At 36.4% G+C, this 12,731-nt stretch overlaps 1 protein-coding gene across 4 annotated transcripts in view; it reads left to right on the top strand.

The window, feature by feature from the left end:
- Positions 1-12,731, top strand: part of LOC118747280 (titin homolog) — a 202,163-nt gene continuing 189,432 nt past the window's right edge. The window contains exon 1 of one of the 4 annotated variants that reach the window (XM_036481281.1): positions 1-38. In XM_036481281.1, coding sequence (XP_036337174.1) covers positions 36-38 — 3 coding nt within the window. In that variant the 5' untranslated portion in view covers positions 1-35. Of the gene's footprint in view, positions 39-12,147; positions 12,688-12,731 lie in introns of those variants that run through there. The other 3 variants (XM_036481280.1, XM_036481282.1, XM_036481283.1) reach the window with 3 other exon arrangements.

Consider the following 12,731-nt stretch of genomic DNA (forward strand, 5'->3'; position numbering starts at 1 on the left):
AGTACGCGAGTGGGCTTTCGTGCGCCGGCTAATGAATGGTACATAAATATTGCTGGCAGAATTAGAATATCAACAAAAAAATAAAAATCAAGTGGTGACTCCTTTATTTAAAAAAATTCGCACACAATTTGTTTAAAAAAAGAGTGAAATAAATTGCGCAAACTGATGAAAAACGGGGTTATTGAGACCAACTTAGACAAAAAGAAAAACCAAAATAAAAAATAAAAATAAAATTTTTTTGTACGAAAACTAATTTATTCTTTAATAATAAAAAAGGATAAAAAATAAAGTTTACAACATAATAACAGTTGTACAATTAATTACAGAAATAGCAATTAAGCAAATATTTGCCGTGTAGTAGAAGAACTCTTCTATCAATTCGCAACCAAAAAATAAGCTGTAATTGTTTTCCAAGCACAACAGAGAGACATTTCAAATGTTTGCGCTTTTAAATAAAAAACTAGCATTACCTCAAATTTCAAAGTGCTAAATGGCTAATGAAATTTGTGCTTTGCGCCCCGCCTCAGAGGCTCGCCGGCTTACAAGTCGAAAACTACATATGTATGCACATACATATATGTACATATATACCTATGTATGTATGTACAGTATCGGTCATATCTATAGCACGCCATTTCCAAGTGATATTGTGTGCCCCTTATGTTTATTTATTTATTTTTAAGAATTTTCAATTAAAATTTAGTTCATTCTCAGACAAACCCCATATATACCCAAGTTCAACAATTTGTAGAAAACTACAAAAAAGTGTAACAAATTTTCACCTAAATTTGAAACTTTTTTCCCGGAAGTCTTAGAATTTTTTTGAGTACACAGTTTTTTAGCCCCTGAAATTTTAGTCTGATAATGTGCAAATTTCAAGTGGCTACGAATTACCGTTAATTTTTTAGAATTTTTTTTGTCGCATTGGCTTCCATATAATGAATAAACTCAATTTATTTGTATATGGAAGAAAGCCGCAACACCTTTGGCGAAAAAAATTCTAAAAAATCAACGGTAACTTTTAGCCACTTAAAACTTGCACATTAGCAGACTAAAATGGATTGGGCTATAAAACTGTGTATTCAGAAAAATTCAAACACTTCCGAGAAAAAAGTTTGAAATTTAGGTGAAAATTTGTTGCACTTTTTTGTAGTTTTCTACAAATTTTTAAACTTGGGTTTATATGGGTTTTGTTAGAGAAAGAACTGTATTTTAATTGAAAATTCTTAAAAATAAATAAATAAACATAAGTGGCACACAATATCACTTTGAAATGGCGTGCTATAGATATGACCGATACTGTATATACATATCCAAACATACAGCATTTACATGTAGTTATAGGCATAAATATATATATGTATGTTTGTATACAAAGTCTCAAGCTCTCAATCGTTTTTCTGTTTTTTTTTTTTTTTGTAAAGTCGGTCTTGTGGCTCAATTAGCATATGATTGCTATTGAAATAATATTTTCAATGTCAAGTTAACAATAACTTTAAATGGATTTACACGCAACGTTTCTAAGTGCTTATAGCGAATAATTTCGTTATTTGTTGGTGTTAACAAGCTTTTGTGATACAATATTTAAATAAGACAAGTGAGGTGTGTGTGTGTGTGCTTTGGGTGTTTGTTGATTTAACGAGTTGCGTTGTTTGTTGTTGATCATATTCACTAGGATGCGCTAGCTAAGTAGTTAACGGTAGTAGCGTGGGTGAGCAGTTGCAAAACTGACAGTTTTTAAATGAGCTGTGAAGTGATTAATGGATAAATGCAAAAAGAATAAAAATACAAGAGATAAATAAAGAAGAATAAAATAAATTTGTAAAATGTTAGCAAAAAAAAAATTATTTTGGCGCTTACACATGCTTGCTAAGTGTTTGGCCAAGCTTCTTCTTCAATTGAGGCGTGCGTCTTGAAGTTGCTACACAGCTGGAGGCATCCAACATTTTATGTCGCCTCCAAACGCCAAATGGATTTCTATGAGAAGCTTTTGCATGGCCGAAATACACTCGGCGGTTTGTAATTGCCGGCCTAGTAGCGTCTACTCTTAGAAAAACTTTTAATTCTAATTTGTATATTGCTCGGACCAGCGATCGAACTCGTGTCCTACGAAGTGGTATTACGCACTTCTAACCACTCAGCCACAGCGGCCAACATTACGTCTCTATCAAATAACATTGAGGTTTGCAAATTTAAATTTGTGCTGAGATCATCTCAACAATAATGCGTCAGACGCTTTATTGCACGACAACATGCACCTACCTATTTTTTTTTTATAAATTCATAAATACCTAACTATATTATCTATGTATTTTTTAATAGCAAAGTGTGTACCACTTCAAAGTTGAATGATACCGGCCGGAAGTTTAACTCGGAAGGTGTTGAGTGCTATAGTCAGTCCGGGAACTAAGAGAGATAAACCTATTCAAGAGAGCTCTCCCGCTGAAGAAATGAAGATCTCTGATGCGTTCTTGTATGCTAGATTGACTAACCTCTGGTACGGAAAGTTTAGTTTCGGAGAAGATTCCCAGTACCCTGATAGTTTATTATTATATGGCTGTCACTTGCCAGTGCTTTCCATAGTGGTATGAAGACCTACTCGGAAAAAAACGAGCCAGCAACAGTATTGGTTATTTATTGGTCCAGGCAGGATTTTGTTGGGTACATCCAGTTCAGGCACTGCTAAAAAGTGTCTCAGTTAACGAATTCCCAACGCCAAAAGTGATTATCTCAAAGGGCAACTGTTATTCTGGAGCCAGACCAGGCACTAAGATACACTTGTTTTAGGACAAACTATCCTGTGCCCGTCAAGGTTACACTTTTATTGGCCTGCCGCTTCCAACTTAACTGTACTAGAGAAAGTCTACCTAGCACCTGAACTAGTTACCCAAGTCAAGATATTGCGTGGCAGTGCTAGTCCAGGCACTACGAGAGAACCGTTGTTGAGAGAATGTGTTCAGCGCCAGAAGTGATTATCACTGATTAATTTTTGTATGCAAGGGCTTGTTCAGTTTCTATTGGGTGAATAGATTATCTGTAGAAGGGATTTCCATGACAGAGCTTGTTTTGGCAATATTCAGAAAATCTCAGTTCTCTGAATCAGGGCTTTCCGGTCGGGATTATTTCAGTAGTTACGTTTCACTCGTTTATTGGGCTTAAGAAAATACAAAAATTCGCATAATGTTGTTCTTAAAAGCCTTCGATTAGGCTCGTTAATTATTTCTGGTTAGATTTCGTTAAAATTTTCGGAAGTTATTATTTACAAAAGTATCTGGTCTCATTACACAGTGCGACAGTCAAATTTATACACACAAAAATCAGTATAATCGCGAAACTTCCAGAGATTATTGATTAAACAAATTATTTTAAAAATTCAGTTCAATGAAGGGGTATCAGAAAAAAACAGAAAAATCTGTAGAATTAAAAAAGACAATTTTTTTGTGCATTAGGACGAATAGGAATTGAAAATGTCATGTTAAAATTTTATCGTTGAATAGCCTTAAAAATATGCAATACATATTTAAAAAAATATATATATGTTTAGGACTACACACGACCACATCCCTGAGATTCGTCCTTCTAACTTTATTAGTGTAGAAATGTTAAATTAATTAGAAGGGCATTTTTAATACCTATTCGTCGCTGTGAACCAAAAAAGTGTATTTTTTTTAAATTCTACAGAATTTCCGCCCCTTTGTCTCACGCCCGTATGCACCCTTAATGCGATCTTGCATCTACCTCCGCTTGATGGAATTGATCTGGTCGGCCGTTATTGCGGCGGTTAGACTCAAAGAGCTAGTTTCTTGAATAAAGGGAATGTCTGGTCATACAGATTTCCTAGGCACATAAACGGGTCATCAAGAAAAGGTGTTTGTCATTCAGGAGACAACACGGAGACCTAGAGTCTTCATCACCTGTGGCAGCCGTCAGCAAAAAAAAAAAAATATTAAAAATCAAAGCGATTTTGCAGCCACTTAAAACTTGTACTTTATTGTACTAAAATTTAATGGCCTACGAAACTGCATGCTCAAAACAATCAGTTTAAAAAGCTTAAAATTTTAACGAAAACTTCTTAAATTTTTCTAACTCTGTATAAATTTTGAAAGTTTGATTTAAGTATATGGTTGGGTTTTTATGAAAAAAAACAAACAATTTTAACTTTAGAAACCTTGAAGTTATTTAACAAAAATTACCATGCACTTATTTCTGCTCCCCACTGCAATGCAAATATTTACATATTAAAAAGGCGTTTTCTTAAAATCATGTATTTGTTTAGCCATAATTAATTTTTGTAAAAAAAATTGCCAAATTTCGGTAAAAAATACTTATAAGTTTTAATATTTGCACATTAGGGTGGAGCAAAAAAAATGAATTTTTCGATTTCGAAATTCTCATAAGGCGGAAAAGTTGCGCGACGTGATCACATTGAACCGCGTTAAATCGTTTTCCGATCGTATTATATCTACAGTGACCCCAAGCGCTTTAAAATTTCGTATTTCTTTAAGATTTTGAGTATGCAGTTAGAAAGGCCATTTAATTTTAGTATAGTAAAGTGCCAATTTAAAGTTGCTAAAAAATCAAACAATTTTTTTATATGGAAGAAAATGCGTGAGACTCAGCAAAAAAAAACAAAAAGAGTGCAAAAATCAAGGCGATTTTTTTTAGCAACTTGAAACTTGCTCTTTGTTGAACTAAAATTTAATGGGCTACAAAACTGCGTACTCAAAATCTGAACAAAAAAAAGTATAAACGAACCATAATTAGAAAGATTTTTCGAAATTCTGAAGCGGTGGGGGCGACCGTAAATATTATCCGATCGGAAAACGATTTAACACAGTTTAAGGTGATAATGTTACGCAACTTTTCCGCACTATTTAAATTTCGAACTGGAAGAATTGATTTTTTTCGCTGCACCCTATTGTATACATTGTCAGTGTATGTATGTATGCAGAACAGCACAGTTGATAGACTTTCGGTCCTGAGACTTTAAAGGGAAAAAATTATCAGAAAATTATTGCCATTTATGCATTTAATTAGACAGGTTCCTTATAAAGATTTATGAGAATGCATAAATCTAGAATCTCTCTTCTAAATAAAAATTCCGGTAAAAAATCACAACTCAAATGGCAAGCACTTAGTTCTTTTTAAGGTAAAACAAGAAAATGCTTGCAAATGATTGTTTAAAATGCTAAAATGAAACGATAAATCAGAATAAAATATGTAGATATGTATGTAAGTATGAAAATGCATTAAGAGAAATATTATTACAAGTTTGGAAGTCAATTAGAAAATTCAGTTCATCATAACAGCATTTTATGCAAAAAAAAAATTTTAATGAACAAATGGCGTGTAAATAAAATTCGTGTTTCTTTTTGCTGAGGAATCTTTTCAAAATCGAGCCAAAAATAATAAGTTCGTCAAATTTTTAATTCTACTGCATAATATTTAGAATCATTTGTATGTCATTTTCTACGTGCATATTTACTACGAACAACAGTGATTTCTGCTGCATAATTTGCGAAAGGCAACTACATACTATACATACATGTATACATACATATGTACATACATATATAGTATAGAGACAAAAGAAACAGAAATTAAATAGAAATCAAAACACTAACATATTGGCACACTGAACTCAAATTGGTAAAAATACATAAAATGTACGCACCAATTAGAAAATAAAATGAAAAAAACTCAAACATTGCGTATTGCTTAGATTACGCAGAAAACAAAAAATAATTGACACCAAAAGTAAATGAATTGAACCGAATCGGCTGAAATAGTTTGAAGTGGATTGAAGACGCCACTGAAAATGCGTACGAGCGGGCGGATTGGCGAATCGGTCAATCGGCAAAGAAGCGAAAACGCCTGGGCAATGCCGCAAGGCGTTGATCGCTGATCAGAGGCAGATTGTACGCGGGTATTTGATTTACAAAGCATTTGGACACATGTGTTCATACATATATACAGATTTGCATGCTGATTAATCTAGACAAGAGCTTGCTGATGTTTATGAGCACAGGAAAAAAATCGATCAGTTTGTATACAGTAAGCGTATATCTACACATATACTTATTGGTATACCCCTCAGGCGAATCGACTGGTTCCAAACTATTGCAAGCCCACTGAAGATAACGCTTTCACTTGCCAATTTATTTTGAAAATTATTATATTAGATACAAAAGTGCCAAGTTTCCTCTTATAGCTGCCTTAGTAGATATTTCAATTTTTTTCTAAGCAGGACTAGTTCATCCTTCAGCAATTCGGACGCTCATTGCTTTACATACTTAATATACGAAAACCGTACTAATGCACCATATCCATTGTTACTATAAACATTGCACAACATTCAAGTGATCCATTTTCATTGTACATACCTCAGTTGTCAGTTCACTGTCTGGCCATTGGTACGATTGCCTAATTTTCTTACAACTAGCCAATAGATCATGAGTAAGATACACAAAAACCTAAATACTTAAAAGAAATTAGCAGACACGAAATAACGCAAAAGAATGAAGAAAATCAAAAAGAAACAATGAAATAAGTTTTTATTTTTTGGCAGTCTTTTGATGCATGACTTCCTTTCTCTACTCGATTTTGGCTAATGCGAATTTAGTGTGTAAAGCATATTGGTGATAAATAGATAAATTCATTCACATACATATGTATGAATTGAATGTATGTTTTTTTATACATACGAACGAAAAAAAATAAGCACGTATTTTTTCGTAAGCTTTTACGAAACACCGGCGCTGAAGCGGAAAGAAATTTTCGCAACAAGAGCTATGAGATTTGTGCAATTATGCGTTCTATCTGCGACACAATTCGCATAAGTATATACTTATGTACATTAGGCTAGATCGACAAAAAATGTGTACTGATCCGCCCAAGTTTGAAAACAAACTTCTGCTTCTTGTTTGGCGCTGAACTCGCCTACGAAATTTTGGACTATGTAGTCTAATAAAGCTCGCTAGTCGTTCGTCTTTTATGCTAACTGGCGTCAATTTGAAATGCCAAGTGAAGCCATGCCTTTCGCCACGTGGGCTTTCTATCGCAGAGGATGCCTCCCTCTTCCTCTGCTACCGCCAGCTGGGATGTATTGATGAAACGTTTGTGCTCACTCGCACGACATTACAAAGCCGCTATATTGAGATTCGCTGGACTATTTCTATGGCTTTGTAAAGCTCATACAGCTCATCGTTCTCGGAACCTTTCTCTCAAGTACTCCAAGGGCCACCTTATCGGATGCTGTCATTGTCCCGCACTTGTGCGCCATGTACTAGACATACGACAAGAGTGGGCTTAATGCTCTATTGCATTGATGCTTAGTTCAAAGAAGTACTTCTTTGCATGAGGTAAATCATTATCGGGTTGATGAAGTTCCCGAGAGAATTAAGTCTTCTAGGTACTTTTGCGAAGATTAACTGTCGTCAGTTACGTGGGAGCAGAGTTCGCCCTGTTTGATGAATGCAGATACGTTGTTTTGTCTCGGCTTTAAAAAAAAGTGATGGTTTCGCTCGCCCTTGGGTATTTGGAGAACTTACAAAGCCTTAGCAGAGTTATTAATGTAAATAGGGCTACGGTAAAAAGTGGATGACCTAGATTCTTTGATACATTTTTCAGGGCGGCGATTCAACACGTTTACGAAACAAAGAGTTGTTGTAGTCTAGTAAACAACAGCTCTATCCTGCATGAGCTATTACTTCACCCATTTACTTTATATACGAAAACTGCTTCAAACCAATTGTAGTCTTTGGAGTAAAGAGAGGGAGATTATGATGCGTTAGGAAAAGCAAAAATTACTAAAGGCCAGTACAGATTAGATTATATCTAGAAGAGGGAGCAGGTCACTTATTTACCGCGACAGAACTGATCTATTTTAACAAACCTCTATGCGAGTAAAGGTCTTATTTGATCCACGTATTTCTAAGAAATCTCACGCGGTCCTTTGGCTGAATGCCATTTAAGTCGTGTGCTTCTTGGTATGGTGGTCCTAGGTAGTCAGATCCCAGTGAGGGCACACAGTAGCACATAATGTGTTCTGCTGTTTCCTGTTATTCGTTGTACAACCTCCACTGATTAGAGTTAACCACTCCAATGTCTGACAAGTGTTTCGTTACTCTACAGTGACCAGTCAGAAAACCTATTAAAATTCTTATTTCATGCGTACTAAGGCGATGGATTTCTTCGGTTTTCCTTGTTGATACATGTATCCGGAATGAAGGACTTAGCCTGCCTTTACCTTCCGTATTTGTTCAGTAATGTTGCGCTTCGTATTTTATCTAGATATAGTACTTTCGCCTAACGGAGCTCCATGGCAGACCAATAAAGTGTCCATGACCCACTGTGTAGGCATACTTTGATTTTATTTGACTAATGATGCCCATTCAGTCAGAAGGTCGAGTGGTTAAAAGTGCGCAGTAAAACTCGGTAGGTCCAGAAGCTGTCGCTTTTTGGCAGAAATGGTAAACCTCCGAGGGCATTTCCGCCGTAAAAAAGAGGATCTCATTGAGACCATTTACCGTTCGGAGGCGTCATAAAACTCTGGATTTCTCCTCACTGCTTCACAGCATCGAGGCACATACCACAAACTGGAGAAGCTCGGTCAAGCAGTAGCAAATGTGGTTCGTGGGTGCCCTTGTCCAGAAATATGTGTCGAGTATAATAATCTTTTCACCAAGCTAGCTTTTTATCCAAGCTCATTATGGTTAGATTGCGGAATCTATCTAGCTGAAAAGCGAATCACTGCCGTCATACCTCAATGCTGGAAGGGCTTAGTCTGCCGGAAATAATAGATTATTGCGTGCCGGCAACGACCTTCGACAAAGGATATAAGTACAATGGAATCTGAGCATTCCGGGACTACACTGATGGACTCAAATTGGATCACAAGGTCAGAGGTGGGGTGTACTCGGAACAACTAGCAGTTCAAAGTAATTCCGTCTTCCGGACCACTGTAATATCTTTCAAGCCAAGCTGGCGGACATAGGCGAGGCTACCGAGTGCTTAAGGATAGAAGCAGTAGAATGAAATAACATCTACATCTTTTCAGACAGCCAAGCGGCTTTAAAAGCTCTGGATTCTGGCACATGCAACTTGGAAACTGTAGTGAGTTGCCGCAGATCACTCAACGTGATGGCAGAGCAGTTCACCCTTCTCTTGGTATGGGTGACGGGACACAGAGGTATACTAGTAGGCAACGCGGAGAGACTCTGGGTGCCATTCGATGATTTCTGCATGAGCTGCTCTCTGAAGGAGCAGACTGGCGCCGGAGCTATTAAAGCCCTGAGAAATATAGCGGGGATAAAGATAAAGAGATTTCTCAAATTTGCCAACTCCACCCTCTATTTTGTGTAGGAGGGGGGTTTACGAGATCCCTTGTGGTATCACAACGGGCCCAATGATGGGTATAAGTGTGCTGGTGTATCTGAAAGCAGCCACTGCAACCTAACTTAACTGAGAGTAATATAATAATATTTGTTGGACAAGAGAGCGCTCTGGTTTGCAATTGGTCAACAAAAGTAGCACCACTTCCCAGGAGTTATTCTTTGTTTGGTCTCCAAGATGGCATTATAAGTACTCTTGATGCTGCTGGATCCTTGGTTTACAAAGTCCTTCACTTCATAAAGGTATGCCTTAATACTCTAACCCTATTTGTGTGTTCCAATGAGGTTCACTTAGAGAGATCTCCTTCGGCTCCTCCAAGCAGGAAAATACTGCGCTCGAGGCTGTGGTGCTGAGACTAATATCATCGACATACCCTAGAAGAATTATGATTTTGCTACATAGAGTGCCACTGCGAGTTGGCGTCGGATTGAAGAAATCTTGCGGCAGTGGGTCGCCTTGTCAAAAAGCTCATTTAGTCTCGAACGACATGGACAGCTCCTCCTTCATTTTGTCGGAGCCCAATATTGTGCGCAACGTCGAACTACACAACCGTATTAATTTTTCGGGGATGACCAATTTAGACATGGTGTCGAAAAGCCAACTTCTCCCTTCGCTTTCATCGGCGGCTTTAAAGTCGATGAAAAGGTTGAAGCCAACACCTGTACCCCTCCCAGCAATTCTTGAGCGAAGAATTCACTCATGGTGGCTTCGATGGCCGAAAGTTGGCTTTGCCGCACTGTAAAACTATGGCTAGCGATGGATTTGCTAGGTCTGATACCATTATGTGCAAAATCTGAATCGCCCGTAATATACAATCGGGTCCATATGCGAACGATGTCAAGAGATATAATTCCATGTTAAGTCCACTGTGAGACCATAGTAATTCAATTCAATGGAGCAAAGAGCAAGTCTTTAAATATGTAATTTGAAGATTTTTGCTACCAGCTTGGCTTCAAGTTGCAACAAATGACCTATTCAAAATGTTTCTTTAAGAAGCCACAAACAGGTTTGGTACTAGGAATGGGGGCTATAAAGGGCTTATAGGACCCGTATTCTCCTTTGAAGAATTGAAATATGAATGACCATCTAACCAAAATTCTGTAGACAGCTTTATGACTGTATATTTTTATTTCATATCCTGTTCGCCTCCCAATTGGGTGTTACTAGCTGCGATATTCAAGTATATGCACAAAATTTATGTAGCTTAGAAAATCGAGAATATTTATTAAACAACTGTACACAGTTTTGTTTCTAATAAATTCGCGCAACTACACGGCGTTTGTTTGTGTAAAAATTGTTGGCAAGAAAGTACGCGCCGACAGCTACATACATATGTATATACTTTGTATAAAAATAGAATAAATGTTGCTAGTGAGAAGAAAAAATAACAATACCAAAAAAAATTCAACAAAAAAAAAAAGAAAACAAATAGCACGCCGTCTAAAGCAATAACAGTGGCTAAAACAAAATATTCGATGAGGCAAGAGTAAAGCGCTGAAAGATCGGCAACAGTAGCTGCTCTTGAGGAGCTGTTTGCGTTTAGGGAGCTTCAGTGAGAATCTCACTTGGGTGAACTTCATACTAGAACATACATATGTACGTATATAAAGTATGTATGCAGCCACATTTGTATGAAACAAATGGTGATGCCATATGTGTTGCGATGAGCACAATAGCAAAGACCAGATGCGGTGATGACGATCGCTTGTATACATGAAATGTGTGTATATAAGTATGTATTTTTTAGCGTATGCACATTAGGGTGTTCCAAAAAGGCAGGTGAAATCCAAAAATATTTTAAGGTCGCTCAAAATTTTCCATGTATGTACATATTTTGTATGGGGGAAAAAATTTTCGTAGAAATGGTATAGAATTTTCGAAAATTAGTACTTTTCGAGCGAAGATATCTGTTTCTCTGGAGACTTCCAATAATAGGTAATACCCAATTTCTTATTTTGACACTTTTGAATACTAACGCTTTTTTTGGGGTTTTTAGGCGACCTATAAAACATAGTTAATATTAAAATATAGCTAAATAAATAATTGGACGTTATTATTGCAAGTCTGCTGAAGAGAAACAGAGTTTTCCGAATACTATTATACTATTTCTGAGAAATATTTTCCCAGGCTTTGAGCGAATTTTTTGTTAAAAAAAACAGGTGCATAGAAAAAATCCTAGGTGGTGAGAGCATCAAAGTCCGACTTTAATTTTTTTTTTACCATCCTAATATACATATGTACGTATGAAAGTATAGCTGGCGCTCAGCGTGCAAAAATAATTTTAAGGTGCAAACGTGTGCAGAATGTGAGCTAGCGTGAAAAAGTGAGTGTATTTAAGTTTAATATTTATTTTATTTTATTTTTTTCAGAAGCATGAAGTCATGCGAATGTTTTTGTGTTAATAGCATTTGATTTTGAGTGCTATTTTATTTTTTGGTTTTTTGTTTTTTGTGTGTTTCGTTAAATGAGCACTTAGACGAGCTAGCGCTGGCAGCTAGGTAGCTGCTGAATACCAGACAGACGTGCGAGAGCGGCGAAAGCGCGAACATTAGAAATGTAGTGCAATATTTCGAATATAAAAAGAGGAAACACAACAGCTACGATTAATTTGTCTACTAAATTATTTTAACGAATTTTTAACGAACTTTCTTTTTTTTTTGTCTAAAAAATTGATTGTAATACGCGAACGAAGAAAAATTAACGAACTGTAAATACAAAACAAAAAATAATGAAATACCGATAAAATATATCTAATTACAAGTGTCAAAAACGAAATTATTTCAGAAATCAAAAAATAATAATTGCTAAAACTTGTTTTTAATAAAGAGAGAGTAAAAAATCGAATAAAAAGTACAAATGTAAGGAGGACTACAAACAACAGTTCAAAGCGATCAGATTTGTTTTTAAAAGCCGCTAAATTTTTTTTTGAAAACATATCGCATTGGCAGCAGCGAAGGATATGAACGTATAAAACAACAACACTAGCAAGAGAAAAGTTAGCAACAAGCAAAGCCCGCAATCGATAGCAAAGAAAATCACCCGTACTGGCAACAATAAGAACAAGAAAAGCGCACGCACACACACACATACAGAAACGCGTTATTAAAAACCGCCTCAACAAAAACAACAACAACACAACACACAGCTGTTGGCTGTCGTAAGCCATTAGTTGCAATATTGCAAAACTAAAAATAAACTAAATTATGGAACGTCATCGCACATTGGACTCATCGATGTCATCACTCTACTCCGGCTCGAATATCTCGAATACACCCTCCGCACATCGGCAGCAACATGACAATTACAATTACCCCACCCTATCGTCATCGGTTTCACCA

This window comes from Rhagoletis pomonella, unplaced genomic scaffold (genome assembly GCF_013731165.1).
Source record: "Rhagoletis pomonella isolate Grant_MI unplaced genomic scaffold, Rhpom_1.0 Rhpom_scaffold_00011, whole genome shotgun sequence".
Taxonomy (NCBI): domain Eukaryota; kingdom Metazoa; phylum Arthropoda; class Insecta; order Diptera; family Tephritidae; genus Rhagoletis; species Rhagoletis pomonella.